The 20,071-nt window shown below is 43.0% G+C and overlaps 1 protein-coding gene across 1 annotated transcript in view; it reads left to right on the plus strand.

Annotated features, from left to right (window-relative positions):
- Positions 1-1,444: 1,444 nt before the first annotated feature.
- ehmt1b (euchromatic histone-lysine N-methyltransferase 1b) overlaps positions 1,445-20,071 on the plus strand; it is a 66,045-nt gene continuing 47,418 nt past the window's right edge. The window contains 6 exon segments of the mRNA XM_060935525.1: positions 1,445-1,540; positions 1,542-1,579; positions 1,581-1,620; positions 7,714-7,801; positions 7,909-8,399; positions 16,849-17,014. Coding sequence (XP_060791508.1) covers positions 1,445-1,540; positions 1,542-1,579; positions 1,581-1,620; positions 7,714-7,801; positions 7,909-8,399; positions 16,849-17,014 — 919 coding nt within the window.

Here is a 20,071-nt window from a genome sequence, read left to right on the forward strand (position 1 = left end):
AATGGTGTCTCAAGACTTGGACAGCTAGACCTTCTTGTTTTTCCCCTCCACAAGTAATAAATGGTTGGAAAAGTAGCTGATTCTATTATGGTAGATTATTATCCCTGCCTCCTGGATTGAAGATTGAGTTCAGAGGAAGCTCAGAGTTGAAGGTTTTGCTGATAAGTGAAGGCTTTGGCTGTCTCTTGCATGCATGGACAGGTCTGTTTTCATTTTCGTAAGTTGTGTGTTGTACATGGCTACTTTGCTGTGGTTACTTTATTGGAAAAGGCTTATTGGGGTAGTGAAGAGCGCCGTTTCTCCTCTTCCTGTTCGTTCTCTCTCAACTGCTCTCCCCTGCTGTATCCCTTTTGTGGCTCTGTGTCTGCCTCTTGCCGTACAGCCAGTCAAGCAGAAGGATTTGTGCATGGAATGGTAGGCATGAAACTGAAGATTCAGCTTTTTTTTTTGCTTTCTTTAGGTAAATGTGACGTGGGTAGTGCATTCACTACAGTTTACATGTAATCTCAAGAAGACTAGTGGCTCTGATGCAGGGTAGCGCTTTGCCTGGGAATCTGACGTGAATTCAAAATGGCTAATGGGGGGGGGAGGTTGGGGGTGGACGACTTCTGAGCATGCTCCAGTGGTGAGCTTAGTCATCTAGAGGTGTTGTAGTAAAAAAACAAAGCAATTGTTGGACTTCTAATGATCTAGAATGATGATGGCCTGCATGATTAACATGTTTTGAAGCTTTTTAATAGCCATTTTAGTTTGGATTGTTTCCTGGTTTTGAAAAAATGGGTATATAGATAATATACATTTTTAAATTCTATAGTGTAAGCAGGATTAGAACAACATACTGTACCAATTCAGGAAACTAGAACCAGTACTCTGATTGCCTTGAGATTAATCCTGCTTTACCCTACACTTGGAAAAGCTTCTAAAATGCATTTGAGGTTGTTTTGCTTTGAGGGTTTTTTTAAAATTCAATTTTATTTATAATCCTGAGACACATTCAGTTTAATACCACCGAGTAGAAATGACCCAAGTCGAGAGTTACTTTTAGTTAATGCTTGGTCCAAAGATACAGGATGGATCCCTCTTGGCTGTGTAGAAGACAAAGGCTTGGATTAGTCGGGCTAGTCAGTCTATCAGCAGCTCCCATTTTTCACTGTTGTAAATGTTCAAATCATTCTCAGTTTTGGCCTTGAGCACAAGTCTCTCGTGACAGCCCTGCCCTCCTCAGGCTCAGCAGAGATAAAGACCTCTGGGTAGACCAGATCAGATTAAGGATAGCTCACACTCTTGGTTCTGCTTGCTGTTGTTGGACATGACGTCCCTTTTGCCTCCTCATACATCTGCTATATATATATTTTTTGCCAGCCAAACAAAATGGCAGCTTGCTTTCATTGGTGACCTCCTTTAAGAAGAATTAAATAAACATTGAAATTCGAACTGACTGAGCATGCTCGGTTGGAGCTTTAGTAAAGCTGGCCAACAGAGGGAGCTGCTAGGTCACATGACCAGCAAGCTGGGTGAATGTCTGTATACAGGAGAAGGTGGGGGAAAGAAAAAAAAAGAGAAGAACAATCTGTTCGAAGCTCTCGCTCAGCCTTAATGGAGGCCCTCGGTAGAAAGCAGGTATGATGCTCCTGGAAGAGGACCCTTTACAAAGGAACAAGACCTCAGGCCTCTATCCTTGCTGGCTTTGAGTATTTGTTGGTTTTAGGCTGTGCTTTTTTCCACCATCTGCCTTTTATCCCTCCATTCATATTCAGACCATTGGAGAGTGCTAGCTAGAGGGGGAGCTCTCTTGTGACAGACTTCAGATTGAGTCATGCACTGGTCTGGTCCAAGGATTGAACTAGAGACCACTAGGTCTCTTACCAGTGGCTCACAGAGATTGAAGCTAAATGTGGTTGCCTTTAATTCTGGTACAGAGCTGTATGAGTAGTCAGATGGCATGGCTTAAATGTTGGCAGCTTGGGCATTTGCAAAGGAAGAACCCAGTGGATTAGCACAGTCTGGTTTAAGGAGTGCTTAATTAGGTTTTGTGTTAAATGCGAGGCAAAGAAGACGAATGGTCTGCTCTCTGAAGTCTTGAAGAAGACAATCTCTTAGTTTAAAATGCATGCTGTCTTTTGTTCATTAGTTGAGAACGTTCTCTTTTATTTCCTGCGTTTCCTTTTCCCCGATGACTCATGATTGCCACAAGAATGTTGGAAAAAAAGGAGAGAAATGGTTGCAGATATGCCATGCTGTTTGAAAGAAGATAATTGATTCGTGCAGGTTGGGGCCTGTTGAGCTAGCCAGGCCAAGGTTAAATAAAATAATGGCATGCTGAACACAAAAGACGGATGCTGTTTTTTGGTGGTGGTTTATTGACTTTGATTGTTCTTGTTGGGTTTTTTTTAAATTATTTTTGGAAAACTGCTTGCAAAAGAAAGAGAACAAAGAGGCTTTGTCTTTGCTGAAGAGCATGAAACAGATCTTATTTTTGACCCTGATTAGTCTGGTCAGTGTTCTGGTACTTTGTTGGAGGAACCATTGAGATGAGGAAAGAATGCAGAGCTCCAGGTCCACAGTCGTGGACTGTGGTAAAGATTGTTTTACATCAGTACTGGAGATATCTTTGCAAATATGGCCCTTTTTTTTACATAGCGATTGTGTTGTTGATGACATGCATGACTGTGTGCCTTACATGATGCAAATGTCTTTGCATTGTCTCACATGCTAAGTCATCATTCTTTATCACTGGATGGCCAACAGGTGGTCTTTTTGTGAGCTTGTCTTAATTTTTGAAAAATGACCAACTTTGTGTAAGTCTGCTGAAGGTCGTTGTTGGATAATTTCACGATTTATACTGTTGAAATATTTTGAATTCTCTTTAAAGGTGTCCCCACATGCCCAATTCTCATCTCATCTCATTATCTCTAGCCGCTTTATCCTGTTCTACAGGGTCGCAGGCAAGCTGGAGCCTATCCCAGCTGACTACGGGCGAAAGGCGGGGTACACCCTGGACAAGTCGCCAGGTCATCACAGGGCTGACACATAGACACAGACAACCATTCACACTCACATTCACACCTACGGTCAATTTAGAGCCACCAGTTAACCTAACCTGCATGTCTTTGGACTGTGGGGGAAACCGGAGCACCCGGAGGAAACCCATGCGGACACGGGGAGAACATGCAAACTCCACACAGAAAGGCCCTCGCAGGCCACGGGGCTCGAACCCGGACCTTCTTGCTGTGAGGCGACGGCGCTAACCACTACACCACCGTGCCGCCCATGCTCAATTCTACACTAGCATTTAGCTTTGTGTTTCTTTGGTGTAAGGAAGTTGATCAGAGTTGTATTTGGATTTGACCCTCTTCATTAATGTCCGTGCAAGAAATAAGACACGACCATATTCCAAAGTCTCAACTGGAACAATAAGAAAATGAAAAAAAAATATATTGTTTAATATAGTTTAGAAATGTTTAAAAAAAAAATGTGTTCACCTGGAAGACTGAAAAGTGGCTTGTGTTGCCCCAGCATTTGAAACTTGAGCTGTTTTTATTTTTGGAGCAACAGCATGTTGTTCAAATTCACTCGTCCATTAGGTGAGGACAAAGGGTAATGCCAAACAGGCATCTCAAGTATTCCAACATGTGGCCTCGTTTCTAATCTGTACAATTAGGTTAATTTGTATAGCTAAAAATGTATGCCTCTTCCCCCCCCTCACCCCCTTCCAAAAACACTTGACACAATGGGGAGTCGATCAGAATTGATAGATGATCCTCTATTTGCACAAATTATACCCACACGTTCCTTCTGCCATAGAAAAATCCACTGTGTCCTTTTGTATCAGTAAATAATTATGTTACGAAATGGCGGTTGGGAGCAGAGGCCCTTCCCTCCTTCTCCTGTCCTCCATTGGAAATGATCTCTCTCTGGCCTGTAGGGGGAGGGCTTGGGAAGAAGAACAGCACTAGGCAAGGCAATGTTTTTCAGGTTTTGATGATCTAACAGAGCCAAGCTTATTCTTTCTTACTTCTGCTATACGAAATAAAATCCTGAGATTGCCCAAATGAAACCATAGTAGTCCATTGTTTGTGTTTTGCGGAGAGCAAAGTTCATCCCTGAAGTAGCACTGTTTTTGGATTGGGGTCTTTTCTTTGAAACTGAGATGAGATCAGCTGTGGCGCTCCACTGATGTCGTAATATAAGCAATAGGAATGTGCTGATAAGGAAATTCTCGAGTTAAGCTCAGGTTTGAGCCCGTCATACCGGAAAGTTGCAATACATCAGGCTGTTGATGTAAAATAGAACCAACATCTGGATTAGCGTATATTTATGGAACTAAAATATGGAAGTGTTGCGACGTACTGGGCGTCAGATTCTCAAGTTGTAGATATCAGTTTCTTTGTAGCCCCTACATGTCTTTTGAACATGTGACTATTTTCCAAACTACAGGTTTGTTTCACCCAAACGGAGTTCATGTTATGGCTGGTTCAGTGCTTTGTATGGTCTGAAGGACCATGTGTGGCTAGTTCTGTTTGAATGTGTCATTAGCTCCATGTTCAAGACTGATTTTGTTGTGGAAGCCTGAATGTGCAAATTGTTGTATGCCAGGTCACTAGTTTAGAAACAGTTAAAGTTTTAGTGTACTTTGAGTCAATTTACTGTGCTATTTATTTAGATATACATTACATTACTGGCATTTCGTAGATGCTTTTATCCAGAGCAACGTACAACATACCCAGGTGCCTTGCTCAAGGGCACTTCAGCCCACTCCTGCTGGTCCAGAGAATCGAACCAGTGACCTTTTGGTCCCAAAGCTGCTTCTCTAACCTTTAGGCCATGGCTTCCCCCAGATTCACACGGGATCTGCTATTTTTAATCACCACACTCCCATATACCTTAGTTTAAAATCTTGACTATAAGTGCTTGTTGGAAGCCTTATCTATATTTTATTGTTTTCCATTTTAAATTCAGACAGTGTTTGGTTTTGGCTCAACTTTTGGACCAGAGACGATTGAAAAGTGCAAATCCTCTTTTCCCATAAGATGTACTGGAATCTTTACCCAAATGTTAGCTCAGACAGGATGAATAGACTGTTACCCAAGGTTATTTCTACTGAAGGGAATGTATACAGTGTAATTTTACCAAATGTGTGAGCACACAGTCCACAGAAATTCCTAGCACGACTGCTTCAGAAGGGATTAAAATCCCGGAGATATTCTGGTGATAATGACATTACACCACCTCCCCATGTTAAACTAATCCAATCTGAATAGAATTATGATTCAACATGGATCTTTTCACTGTTTTGAGAAATAGTGCAGGGTTTTTCACGGACAGGATTCAGGATGCACAATGCAGGAAGGGAAACCAACAAGGTTGCCTGATGAACTCGGATGTTTTGCACATCAGTAGTATTAAATGAACGTACCAAAACCAGCTCTGGAGCATTGGTGTTTCAGATTCTTTCAAGGATTGATTTCCAGCCCTTTATCTATATATATATTTTTTATTTTTTTTCTGATACGAGCTAATTCACCAGGCCTTTGGGGAAAGCAATATCTTGGCTCAAAGAGAAACCAAGATGGACCAAAAAAAAAAAAAAAAAACAGGTTTGCCAACACTTGGGTCTCTGTGGAAAAAGAGGTATTCATGGAGCATCCATCTTCACAACTCTCGATTAAAGAGGAAGGACATCAAGACCACACTGGAAGCTCGATTTTGCTGAAAGAGAGATTCGTTTTGGATTAAGTGATGCACCCTTTGCTGAGAAACACCTTATGGTTCAATTTGACAGCTTCCCACGTTGTCATTTTTGGTTTTGATGGACCAGAACCTCTCAGGGTTGGTTGGGTGTGGGGGGGACTCTTATTATGAAGTGGCTCCCCTTGTGGTGAGAGAGGGAAACAGAAAGAGGGACCGACCTTTGTTGAGAGAGCAGCTCCAACGAACGGCAGCCATTTTCTGTGTCCTGTGGAAGGCAGCCAGCGTGACTGCCAATCAGATGAGGAGGTCCTGGGTAGCAAAGGCATGGCTGGGGGAGGGGCAGCCAGGGGAAGAGCCTGGATTTTGCTGTAATTACTACACCTTCTGACCTCCTTCCTTTCAGCATGGCTGCTGAAAATCACTACAGTAGATGTTGAAGGCTGGCAAGTGAGTGACTGACTGACTGACTGACTGAGTGAGTAAGAGTGTGCTATGTGTGCTTGTATAACTAGTTCCTTTGCAGTTGCCTCAGTAGATGGAGCTACTTGCCTGCTTCTATCCTGAAAAGACAGCAAGTTTTAGCAAGTGTTTTTCAGGTTTTCTTGATATTATTTTTACTCATTGCTGATCTTGTTAATGGTGACCTGTATGTTTCTCTTGCAGAGTCCATGCATTCCCTCTTTGCTCAATGGTCCTGGATTGATCAATGAACTCGGACAGTGTAGATCTGCTTGCACCATTTTGACTGCCGTCTGACAGGGAACAAGCCATGCTCTGTGTTGAGCAGACCGGTTATGGCAAACTCATTTCTGAGCCATGACACACCAGATTGCTTTGCCTCTTGTGCATTAGATGTCCTCTCTTTTTAAAGTTGTTTGGGCAAGGCAAGTTCAGCGTCACTGCATCCCAGCAGGACGGCGTTCGTGTTAATTAGATCTTTGTTCACTGGTACGCCATTTGCCTGTATGTCTTTTCCTTCACTTTTGTTGAGAGATATTCACATTGAGGCATCAAGGAGGTGCACTGCTGTTTTGTCTTTTTACAAGATTTTTGACCGAACACATTGATGGGGAAGATCAGGTTTTCTGGTCAAAGGCCTTGCACATTGCATGTGAAAAAAGGAGCTATTTGTTGCAGTAGCAGCACTGGTTTTGTCATTTGTGCATTCAGGACTTTGGGCAGGAACCAGACTAGCTCTGGAGATGAGGCACTTCCTCGCTGCAGGGTTGGCTGAGCAGCTGGGACTCTCTACAGTAACTGGGCCAGAGGCCAAATGCAATTATTCAATACAACAGGAGCAACTTAAAAAGAAAGGAGATTGTGTGAGGAAGGTAGAATGAAAGCAAGAGAAAGTTGATCATTGTTAATGGTGGGTCTGAGGAGATCTGGTTTTAGCAGCACATCTTCACTTTCTGTTTGCTCACATTTCAGCAGGAAACAAAGGAACACAGCCAATCATGCTTCCACAATACATCTCTTTCCTGTTTTGTTTTGCCCCCCCCCCCCTCCCCCCCCCCCCTTACATGCACTTGGGACTGATGTTCTTGATTAATTCTCTTGGGCTGTACCAATCTCTCAGGATCATTTGCACTCGGTGTATTTCTTAATAACCCAGCTGTAAAAGGATTCAGTATTCCAATGGAGTCTTTGCCAGCCAGTCAAAGCCCCTGTTGTGGTGGTGTGTTGTTGAGAGATATTCCCCAAAGGATGTTCCATGTTTTTCCCCTTCTCAGTCTCATGCAGACTGATAAAATTGTATGCTTTTGAAGTGTATATGATGAGTTAATCACATACTTGGTTGCGGTTCATACTGTTCATCAGGGCAGAAAAAAGGATTTGATTTTGAGCACTGAAAATTTGGATCAAATTGTCCTGGAATGTGTGGCATAACAGCTAAATTTGATACCATGTTGACTATTAGGACCTACAAAACAGTGTAGATACAACAGGCCTCTTTTTTTAAAGGTAACGGAGTGTATTTTGTTAGCCTTATGCCATTTTTATCCTTTTTTTTTCCCCCAGCCTGCTGCTTTGGTCAAAGGGATCACAGGGGAGAGAGCACCAATGAAGACTGAGACGATGAAAGACTCACACAATGAAGCAGAAGAAGGTAAATTGCTTTTGATTTTATTCTTCATCTCAATAACTCTGATTATCATCATTTGATCCATTTATTTGCTTTGTATCCATGTACAACATGTTATTTTGTCATTTTAGGGCCTGAGGAGCCCTCGATCAAGCGAGTAGAACTTTCTAAAACAGCAGAAGAGCTGAATGGGACCTTTAAGAGCACAGAGTCTGACAAAGCTCAGCAGGACCTTGATGTCCAAAGGTCATCCACCCAGGCGCATGCCATGGAGAATGGACTCTCAGAAACTGATCCTCCTCACGGCTCCACAGTGGGCAGTAATGGATATATTCTCACTAAGGTCCAGGATGACTCGCCAGCTACCCAACACAGGACTAACTGGTCCCCTAAGGGGACTTCGCCCATAGGGTACGCAGCTAAAACACTCCCTCTTTCAGCTACATCCCAAACCCAGGGCCAGGGAGCTTTAAGGACTAACACAAGCACAGGGCCTTGTCTGGCAGAGGGGTGCTTGGAAAATGAGACTAAAAATGGCACTGCTATGAACATGCCTCCACGTGTGACAGTACACAGAGCACGCAAGACCATGTCCAGGCCAGCCTCGAATCACGCACTAAAGGTAATGTGTGGTTCAACTAACAATTTGAAACTTGCTGCATGACATGTATAAAGCTCTAGAAACAAACCATTCAGTAGTAATATGAACCCAGGACCTATAGAACTTGAAATGTAAGAAAGGAAAATGAAGCAGCACACAGCAAAACGAGAGGCAGCCATTAATTTTTTTTCTGTGGATGTGCAACACAGAGCCATGATTTCAGTGGCAAGCGACAAAGCAGCAGCACAAGTGATGTTTGAATTTTCTCAATTCTATGCAAATTAGATATAACATGATAAATCAACCAGTCCAAAGGATTGGCTCAAATATATTCCTTGGACCAATCCGCCAAGAACATATGGTCTTGATGTTTCTTCAGTTCCTCATTCACGGCTTTTAGTTCCTAATGGTAATTAATTCTAATTTACTATTTGACACAAAAAACCCCTATGTAAGAATGGAAGAATAACCAGGGTTTGAGCTTATCTTACCATACCAACCTCTCATCCAATATTTATAGACATTACAAAGAAAGATCAAACTTCGCAGGAAGTCAGAAATTGTTGGTGTATCTGACTACACATAGCTAGTACATACACTTAGGTTGTGCTGCCATTCTGCCAATTAAGCTAGTATGAAGTCTAGCACATTTTTCTCACCATTCACACTGATAAGTGCATTTCAGTGTCTTACAAAAGTATTCACCCTCCTTGGTTTTGTCGCATTACAAGCTGGAATTAAAATTTTTTTTTTTTTTTTGGGGGGGTAGCACCATTTGATTTACACAACATGCCTACCACAAGAAAACATGTTTGGAGTTTTCCAAACAGCATGTGGCAGACTCCCCAAACACATGGAAGAAGATTCTCTGGTCAAATGAGACTAAAATTGATCTTTTCGGCCATCATGGGAAATGCCATGTGTGGCACAAACCCAACACCCTGAGAACACTATTCCTACAGTGAAGCATGGTGGTGGCAGCATCATGCTGTGGGGATGTTTTTCATCTGCAGGGACAGGAAAACTGGTCAGGATTGAAGGAAAGATGGATGGCACTAAATTAGGCCTGACGGCAAACAATCGATTAATCGTTGGTCGACCAAAAAATTATTAGCCGACCAAAATTCCATTGGTCGATTGGTCGCAGGGAAAAAAGCCGCGTCTTGTCAAAGGGCTGAAGGGCTTTTAATTTGACGGGCATGATAAAGGAAGTCGTGACACTAATTTACTGTTGGTGATTTTTTTTTTAACACGGGCAGACAGCATGTCTGGAAGGAGCTCTAAAATATGGGATCATTTCGAAAAGAACAAAGATGACCCAAAGAGGGTTACGTGCAGAATTTGCAAAAAAACATTCGCCTTTCATTCTTCCACGACGAACATGCTTTACCACCTCAACCATGTAAGTAGCCTACTAGCCTAGCTAGCCTACCCCTTGCAACCTGAAGTTTGATTGCAATACGTAGGCCTACTGGTTACTGGCTACTGGTAAAGCTAAATTATCCAGCTCACTGTTTTACAATCTCTCTACAGGCGCATCCACTTTATTGCGATGAGCCAGCCTCCTCCACGGCATCATCATCCTCATCCTCATCACTGACTCCGCAAAAGCTCGTAATGAAACCTTCTCTATCTGAAAAAAGGAAGAGAGACATAACTGACAAAATAGCTGATTTCATCGCGCTGGACATGCGACCTGTGAATATCATCAGTGGTGAGGGATTTAAAAATCTAATTGAATACCTCGAGGGGGGGGGGGCGATTAGTCGATTAGTCGGAGTGAATGCACGACCACTGGTCGACCAAGAAAATCCTTGGTCGGGGACAGCCCTACACTAAATACAGGCCAATTTTGGAGGAAAACCTGTTTGAGTCGACAAGAGGTTTGAGACTGGAACGAAGGTTCACTTTCCAGCAGGACAATGACCCTAAACATACTGCTAAAGCTACATTGGATAGACTTCAGGCGATTACATGAAATTCAATTACGATTACTTCTAAAATTTAGATTACAGTTATGATTACATCACATGTACTACAATTGCAATTACAATTATGATTACTTGAGCACAATTACGATTACAGCAAATACTATGCCAAATTCTGTCATGGACAAGTGCTTTTGACCTATTTGTGGACAAATTTGGGCACTTATGTGCAATACTATTCAATCAATCAAATGATGAAAATAAAGAAAAAAAGTGTTAGTTTTACTTGCAACATTTATTATAATTTTTCATTATGAATGTTTTCACATAGTCTCTATTATTAATGTAAAACTGGCCAGTGTACATTAAAGTGCAAGAGACTATTGCCATGTACACACGTAGCCGGGTATTTTTAAAACCGAACATTTCCCCCCCCTCCGTTTATAAAAATGTTTTATCCACACCACCTCGTCTTCGAAAAAAATCCCTTCCACACATAACCGAACATCTGCGTTTTCAATCACATTCATAAGCATTCCAAACCTGTAGATGGTTATTTCCCCAAATCCTACCCCCTAATCACATCGCCTGTGCTCTTGGAGCAGTAGTTGGGCTTCTAAAATTAAACATGTAAATAGCACCTGCACAATAATTAACGCTTTCAAGGCACTACTCCGATCCATTACTCTCTAGCTAGCCGCACACTACGCCGATTTTCAGCGTACCGAGCCAACTGAAGTCGCGAGTCAGGCGTAAACACTAGTTTTCGATGGTACCGACTCATCTCACAGCCGATTCGAAAAACTAATCGGGAGCCAGACTGATCGGCGAGAGTCGCTAGCAATAGCCAATCATATCTTTCGCATATAACACGTGACATCATTAAACACAATTTCTAGCGCGAGAAATACGTGTTGGTAGCACCTAATGCAGGTATATACTGTAATTCCATAGACTGAAGCTTTATCCATAGACACAGTGGGCTGGAAAGCCACTCTGCTCAAGTTGTGTGGCTGAATTCCAAATCGCTTTAACTCCCCTATATAAGTGCACTATTTAAGGTTGGAAATAATAGCTCATGCAGCCTAGATAGTGCGCTACATATTCCATGTTGTGTCATTTGTAATTCAGCCTGTAGCATCTTCAAGTGTTGGATTTAACAGTAACTATATCCAATAGCCAATCACAAAGCTATTAAGTTGTCACGTGTCGCTTCAATCGCGACTGCACTCGTCAACAGTCGGGGGATATGTGCGTGCCCTGTCGGGAGTCGGCTCTGAAATGGGTCTGTTCGGTATCGCGTGGATCGCCGTGGTGTGCGGCTAGCTTAAGTCCATGCTTAATCTGGCTTCTGCAGTAAACAAAGGTTGCACGTTTGACGTCAGGGCAGATTTGTTGTCATTTTTTTTGGCGCAGATTGTGATGTTCTAAAACGCAAACCTCCGGTTATCTCTGTCTACACGAAAAGGCATACACGGAGTTTTCAAAAATCTTCACTTTGCCCGGAGTTTTTTTAAATATTCGTTTTTGATGTGTTTTCATGTGGATGACAGGCCAAAACGTAGAAAAATATCTTCGATTTAGCAGATACCCGGCTACGTGTGGACGGGGTCTATATGTGAAAACAGACATAATTTCTTTCTTCTATTTGTGATGAGCAGATCGGTTGATGGGTGTGCTGTAGTGCATACACAGGAAAAATGACTGAAGTTTTTTCCAGAGTTAAAAGTATTTTCCGCAAAATAGTTAATTTTGCTCAATTTTGAATGTAGAGAGTAAAATTTGGAGTTGGAGTGGGAGCAAAATTAGAGTAATTGTGTAACAGAGTTGGTTGTGGCTCTGAACTGAGTAAAATAGTACAAGTGTTAATTTCAAGATGCACTGAATAGAGTCAAATACCAGATAAATGAAGCTGTTGTAAAAATCAGTTTTAGAACTGTGTTGGAATGTGTGGGGAAAAAAACAAACAAACATGACCTTACCCATTGGGACTGGCTTGACCTCATGGGATTAAGGGTTGGCAGTGGGAGGGGTTTTCACTCCTCTTCTCATTGAATATGAAAAATCTTTAACTCTTCTCAGTGAATACCCCTCCCACTACCAACCCTTTATCCCAAAACAATAGGACATACATTTTTTGATGGCCAGTCAATTGGCCAAATCAATGGAGCAGATTTAAGTTTTGGTGCTTGATCCATTCCTATGGCCAAGTTTACATTAGACCGTATCTGTCTCGTTTTCTTTGCGGATGCGCTGTCCGTTTACATTAAACCGCTGGGAAACGGGAATCCGCCAGGGTCCACGTATTCAATCCAGATCGTGTCTGGTCTGGTGCTGTGTAAACATTGAGAATATGCGGATACGCTGTGCTGAGCTCTAGCTGGCGTCGTCATTGGACAACGTCACTGTGACATCCACCTTCCTGATTCGCTGGCGTTGGTCATGTGACGCGACTGCTGAAAAACGGCGCGGACTTCCGCCTTGTATCACCTTTCATTAAAGAGTATAAAAGTATGAAAATACTGCAAATACTGATGCAAATACTGCCCATTGTGTAGTTATGATTGTCTTTAGGCTTGCCATCCTTCCACTTGCAAGTGGTAAGTGATATGCGCTGGGATCACACACACAGCGGCTCGGTCTCGAATCACAGCTTGTGCACTTCACTCGCGCGCTCTGTGAGCTGCGCAGGGCCGGAGTGCGCACCCTCCAGAGGGCACTCGCTGTTCAGGGCAGAGTGATTTGGAGCGCAGGATGCCTGCGGAGCCGAGCGTATCCGTGTATTGGTGTTGCTGTGTGCACGCAAATCGTGTATTGGTGTTGCTGTGTGCACACTAATCGTTTTAAAAACGTTAATCTGATGATCCGCTGATACGGTCTAATGTAAACATGGGCTAAGACTGAACACAATCACCTCACGTGACCAAAACGGTTCATCACAATGGGTAAGGTCATGTTTTTTCACACATTCCAACACAATTCTAAAACTGCTTTTTACAACATCTTCATTTGTTATTTTTTTAAAGTACAATCATGACATACATACTACATAGATATTATTGTAGCTGAACTTGTGCTGAATACAAAAAGTCATATGACTTTGAAAATACTGCTTAGATTTGTTGAAATTGATGATAAAATTAGAGCATAGTAAAATCATTAGAGTGCCAGAAAATACCCTCAGACCCCAGAGGGTTTAAGTCTACTGACCTTGCAGGTAAATGGACCAAATACCCCTTTTCCACCAAATCAGTTCCAGGGCTGGTTCGGGGCCAGTGCTGGTGCTGCTTCACAACTTGTTCAACTTGCGAGCCAGCTGAGAACCAGTTTGCTTTTCCATAGCCCGCGGTGCCACGTCATTACGTCGCTGTATACGTCATTACGTCGCTGTATACGTCAGTTACGTCGCTACGTTTGCTTAAACCTTGGCGCGAATATCGAAGCAAAAACAACACGAAAGAAGCAGCAGCGGCAACAACAATAATAATAATGGATGACTTCGCGTTTGTACAGCTGCTGCTTCTTGTCGCTTAAAAATGGCGATCTTCCGCGGTCTTATTGTTGTTGGTCTTAACAACTCCGCCCCCCTGCTGACGTAAGCGGTTCTTTCCTCTGGCCCAGCAGAGAGTTGGTGCTAGCTTGGAACCGGTTTTTCTGGCCCCAGAGCCAGTTCTTTGTCAGTGGAAACAGAAAACCCGGTTCCAAACTAAGCACTGGCCCTGAACCAGCTCTGGAACTGCTTTGGTGGAAAAGGGGCAAAAGATGCTCAGTATACACAAGGTACCAATGTTCTTCACTTGTATTTTTACCATCATGTAATTTTGTTCTACTTATATGATTACCATTATCGGTACCTATGATTACTATTACCGGTACCTACGATTATGATTACAATTACAGCATGTTTCCTGAGTACGATTACATTATGATTACATATAAAAGTAATCGATTACAATCAATTACGCTTACAATTATGATTACCCCATGTCTAACACTGGAGTGGTTTAAAGGGAACCATTTTAATGTCTTGGTACCGGCGAGTGACCTAGTGGTTAGCGTGTCCGCCCCTCAATCGGGAGATTGCGAATTCTACTCACGGTCGGGTTCTGCCAAAGACTATCATAAAAATGGTACCTACTGCCGTCTGGCAAGGCATGCTGCAATACAGATGTGAGTGGGGAGCCAAACTCTCGTGGTTACCAGAGGACTAGCCCCCCACTGTAACCCTAGCTATGTAATAGGCGAGAGGCCGAAGGCTACGGAAACGGAGATCGGTGCCGCCCTATGCGCCACATGGCGTGGGAAGGACTTTGATTTTAATGTCTTAGAATGGCCTAATCCAGGGCTTTTCAAAGTGTGGGGCGCGCCCCCCCCGGGGGGCGCGAGAGTTCTTCAGGGGGGGCGCAACGTGAGAGACAAAATGGATCGATTTTTAGTACCTAAAGCTACAGGGAGTGAGGAGACAAAGTCTGGGCCAAGCAAAAAACCAGAGCCTCCAGGATGTTGTGATTTGCAACTTCAGCGCAAATTCAACCAATCCCCGCGAATTCAGGGTGGTGTTGCAATTATATCCAATCACCGCAACTTTCCTGCAAATTTGACCAATCGTTGGCGTCGTCTTGAGATGACGTCGACAAACTACCTTCCGCCTTACTTCCGTGTGTTCAAGAGAAGCAGCATGCACGTCGTGTTGCCAGATTAGACGATTTCAAGTGCATTTTGACGGGTTTTGAACATATTTTGGACTGGAAAACATCAGCAGTATCTGGCAACACTGAAAGTGTGTTATGTTTACAGTAAAGGACTGTGTGCACTTTATTTATTTTTTACTTAATACAAGAAGTTAATGGATGCCAACATTTTTGCCAAAATGGTATTTTATTTTCCATTGTTTAGGCAGCTTCAGCATCATACTGTGAGATTCTGTTCAAATTGTTTTTTTCTTCTATGAAGCCTGAGCCATTTATTTTATTAGTTTATAATTATTGTTTAATTTAGTCTTCAGGAGAGACTGCCTGCACACAGTACTAGTATTAATATTTTTTTTCTTAAATGAAAGCTGAGGCATTTATATTATATTTTAAGGTAACTTCATGTTGTGCTGTGAGGTTCTCTGCACTTTAACTTTAGAACCAACAGGTGCATTTGGATAAGTAAAGCCGATTTTTCTGCATTTTTGTAGTTCTGGTAATCTTTTATATTGGTAAAGTTGTTTATAGGACCATTTCTCTTTGTTTTTTTAATCAATAGTTTTTCAGTAATAACTTAATATTTAACATATCACTCAATTTTAATCACAAAAAGAGAAAATCGCAACAATTTCTCGCAACTTTCACTTCCTCCCGCAATGTAATCGCAACAAAAACCTAAAAAACACCGCAACTTTCATCGCAATTTTTTTGGAACACCCCCCCCCCCCCCCCCCCCCCCCCCCCGGCAACATCAGACATTTTAGTCCGCAACAATCACAAAAAAGGCCCGCGGAATCCTGGGGGACTGGAAAAAGAAGGAAGTATGACCACGATTATTTAAAGTTTGGATTTTCATGGACTGGATCTGAAGATGCTCCACTGCCACAGTGTGTTGTCTGCCAAGAGGTGCTAGCTAACGATGCTATGGGATGTTTAAAATGTGTAAAACAAGATGTTTTAAAAAGCACAGATGTTTAAAATGTGAAAAAGAAAAAAATAACGTGTACAACAACCATTTTTTAAAAATACGAATGGAACATTAAGTATAGCAACAACAAAAATTGTAAGGGGGGGGGCGCTGTTGTTTATTTGCTCTCCGAGGGGGGGCTGACTCTCCCACACTTTGAAAACCCCTGGCCTAATCAAAGCCCAGACCTCAATCCAATTAAGAATCTGTGGTATAACTTGAAGATTGCTGTACACCAACACAACCCATCTAACTTGAAGGAGTTGGAGCAGTTTTGCCTTCAGAAATGGGTAAAAATCCCTGTGGGTAGATGTGCTAAGCTAATAGAGACATACCCCAAGAGACTTGCAGTTGTAATTGGAGCAAAAGGTGGCTTGACGAAGTATTGACTTTGGGGGGTCAATACCTATGTACACTCCAGATTTCTGTGTTTTTTTTTTTTTTTTGGTTTTGTGTCCCCCCCCCCCCCCCCCCCCCCAATCTTAATTATTGTTTGTGTCACAATAAAACAGTTTTCACCTTTAAAGTGGTAGGCATGTTGTGTAAATCAAATGGTGCTAACCTTCCAAAATCCATTTTAATTCTAGCTTGCAATGCGACAAAACAGGACAAGCACCAAGGGGGATGCATACTTTTGCAAGACACTGCATTTAATTTGTGTTTTACCTCGTTCACTTTAGAAGTTGTATATAGCTGCTTCTGTATCTCTGGACAGTGCACACCAACAAGCAACAATAGCATTCACAACATTCCCAAAAGAGGCGAAACTACAAGCGACACGAGAGACTTGTCACCTGCTAGTGCAAACACATGGTTGTTTCACAGTTGTCTGATTTTACTGTTATGTAAATCCAGAGTTAAACTTATGCATTTGACTTCTGCAGGTTTTAAACAGGGAAATAAAAGAGCCAAGCGTGGTGAAAGGTGAGGGTGTGGACAGACCCGAAGCTCAACTGCCTGTGCAGGCTCCTCCCACTCAGAACCAGCTACCTCAGAAGCAACCTGATGCCACACCAGCACCAATCGCCACACCAGCCAAGCCACACACAGGTTACATACGAATCTGGCATATTCTTATCAGCTTGTTTTCAGTACAGCAGGCACTCTAAGTCATTTTAGTGAGCTCTGGAAATATTGGTGCATATTTCTTCATGAAAACTTTAAATTAGTAAATAACATGTAATAACTAATGTTTAGGAAAGAAAGTTTCCTAAAATTCATATTTAGCGAAGGCTTGGCTAGAATAACAGCACCGAGTCTCTTCCTGGAATAGATCTTGGACCACTCCTCCAGACAGACCGTTTGAATTTCCTTTAGAATTGTAGGTTTGTGTATGTGGACTGTCTTACAGTTAAAACTCATGTAAAGTACACAAGTCTACACACCCCGGTTAAAATTGCAGGGTTTTTTTATGCAAGAAATGAAATGGAGATGACCAAGCAATAAAATTCAGGTAAAAAACTTGGGACGAACAAAATTTCCTGTACTCTGAGGAGGGGAGGGACGGCATACTCTGTCTGTCCCCAGTCACTCACAGCGACACTAGCCAGTCTCCGACATCTCTGAGTACACACAGTGCTCCTTTGAACGTCTTAAGCTACCTTACGAAATTGCATGAGGAAGCTTCTCTTGTATCTGAGGAAGCACATGCTAGCCCCACCCTTCCCGGTTGGTAGGTGTTGTGTGATATGGTGGTGGCTGGGAATCGAAACCATCTGAGTGATTCTGATCAACCCGAAGTGAAGTTCACCTTGACATATATTTGTGGTTTCATCTGTCTACCAAAGCAATGGTCCACAAAGCACATGCAGGATCTCGTTGTTGAAAAGTATTGATGAGGAGAGAGGTAAAAAAGAATTTTGAAAATATTAGATATACCATCGGACACTGAAGGCCATCAACAAGTGGAGAAAATGAGGCTCCTAAATGACTTTACTAGGAACAGGATATACACCAAAACCCTGCTATAACGAACTCCTTGGGGGATGTCCCGAAAAGTTTTGTAATACTGAAATGGACCCACTTGTCACTCCAAACGCTCATGTTAGATGCGGAATTTTAGGTGGTGTTTACATTAGACCGTATCAGCAGATCATCAGATTAACGTTTTTAAAACGATTCGCGTGCACACAGCAACGCCAATACACGATTCGCGTGCACACAGCAACGCCAATACACGGATACGCTCGGCTCCGCAGGCATCCTGCGCTCCAAATCACTCCGCCCTGAACAGCGAGTGCCCTCTGGAGGGTGCGCACTCCGGCCCTGCGCAGCTCACAGCGCGCACGAGTGAAGCGCACGAGCAGTGATTCGGGACAAATAGCAGGAAGTGAAAGTCCGCGCCGTTTTTCAGCAGTCGCGTCACATGACCAACGTGGCATGACCAACGCCAGCAAATCAGGAAGGTGGATGTCACAGTGACGTTGTCCAATGACGACGTCAGCTAGAGCTCAGCACAGCGTATCCTCGTTCCTCAATGTTTACATAGCACCGGATCAGATACGTAATGGATTGAATACGTGGGCCCTGGCGGATTCAAGTTGTTCCGCCTGTGGAGTCGTTTCCCGGCGTTTTAATGTGAACAGACAGTGCATCCGCAACGAAAACGAGACGGATACGGTCTAATGTAAACACCACCTTAGGCACATTCTCCTTATCACAAATTTCTTCCTTCGAGTCACTATCACAGATCATTGACTGAGTTAAAGGATCACAAATGGAGGTGGTGATTTCTTTGTTTGTTATGGAAATGATGGAGGTTACCGGTGTATTGAATCAGAAGAAGCTTTATTGCCAAGTAATTGTTGCAACTACAAGGAATTTGGCTTGGAGTTAAGGTGCTAAATAAATAAATACTAAATAAAGACAGTCTATCCTAATAAAGGAGCTACATAACGGTCTATTATAAGATATTAAGAAATAAGAGCTAAGTAAACAAGATAAAAATAAGATAAAATAAATAAACTGTGCAAATCAGGTAACCAATAAGATAAATGTGCAAATCAGGTAAATAACTGGGGGGGCAGAGTAAATGGGGTCACTGGTCTTGTTTATTGAGGTGGGGGGGGCAGAGTGGGCTAGGAGTCTGAGGTATGGTACTGGCGGGGGAGGCAGAGTAAGTGGGGGGTCACTAGTCATGTTTGAGGTCAGCAGTGGTAGGAAAGAAACTGTTTCTGTGGCCTGAGGTTTTGGTCTTGATGGACCGCAGCCTCCTGCCGGAGGGGAGTGTCTCAGAGTTTATGTCCAGGGTGGGAGGGATCATCCACAATCTTTCCTGCCCGCCTCAGTGTCCTGGAGGCAAAAAAGTCCTCAAGTGAAGGTAGGCTGCAGCCGATCACCTTTTGTGCCGAGTGAATGATGCCCTGTACATTGTTGTAAACGTCCACCCACTGACTCATTATGTTTTCTAAAGCTTCACCGGTCAGTTCATTCATGTGCTGCAAATCACCGATGACGTCGTTATGATGTCGTGCCGTGGGGCTGGGTGGGGGGTATAAATATGCTGTCGGTATGCTTTAACTAGGTGTTAAGTTTAGCGGTATCTGCAGTCATTTCGTCCTTTTATCAGTCCTTTGATCACCGTTCTCAATAATTATTAGTGATCGACACCTAATGCCCAGGTCAGACGGCAGGCTGCGACTAGTTTTCAACTACTTGTGTCTACCTGCGATAAAATCAATGCAGATAATAGCAGAGTGTTGCAGAGGGTCTTTAGCAGAGGCAGGTTGACGCAAGTGGATCATGATCCGTTTGCATTTCAGCTCGATTCGCTTCCAATCGGTGCAAATAGCAGGTTGACGCATGTAGAGGCAGGTGGTCGTGCAACGCTTGAGCAACCAAGCGCAGGTTGAAGCAGGTAATGGCAGCTTGACACAGAGGAAGACAAGTCTTTAGAGATGGCTGTGATGCATCGCAGGTGCACGCAGACTGCACCTGCAAATAGTTTACAACAACCTGCGAGCAATCTTATGGCCTTATATATTTTTTTTAAAGGTTTTCTGTCCGCTGCGTCTGCTTCCGACTGGTTGATTCAGCTTAAAAACTCTGCGTCTTGCGATGCATCTGACCACAACAAAGGATTTGACTCAAAACGCCTACGTCCACCTG

The sequence above is a fragment of the Neoarius graeffei genome, chromosome 12, assembly GCF_027579695.1.
Source record: "Neoarius graeffei isolate fNeoGra1 chromosome 12, fNeoGra1.pri, whole genome shotgun sequence".
Taxonomy (NCBI): Eukaryota; Metazoa; Chordata; class Actinopteri; order Siluriformes; family Ariidae; genus Neoarius; species Neoarius graeffei.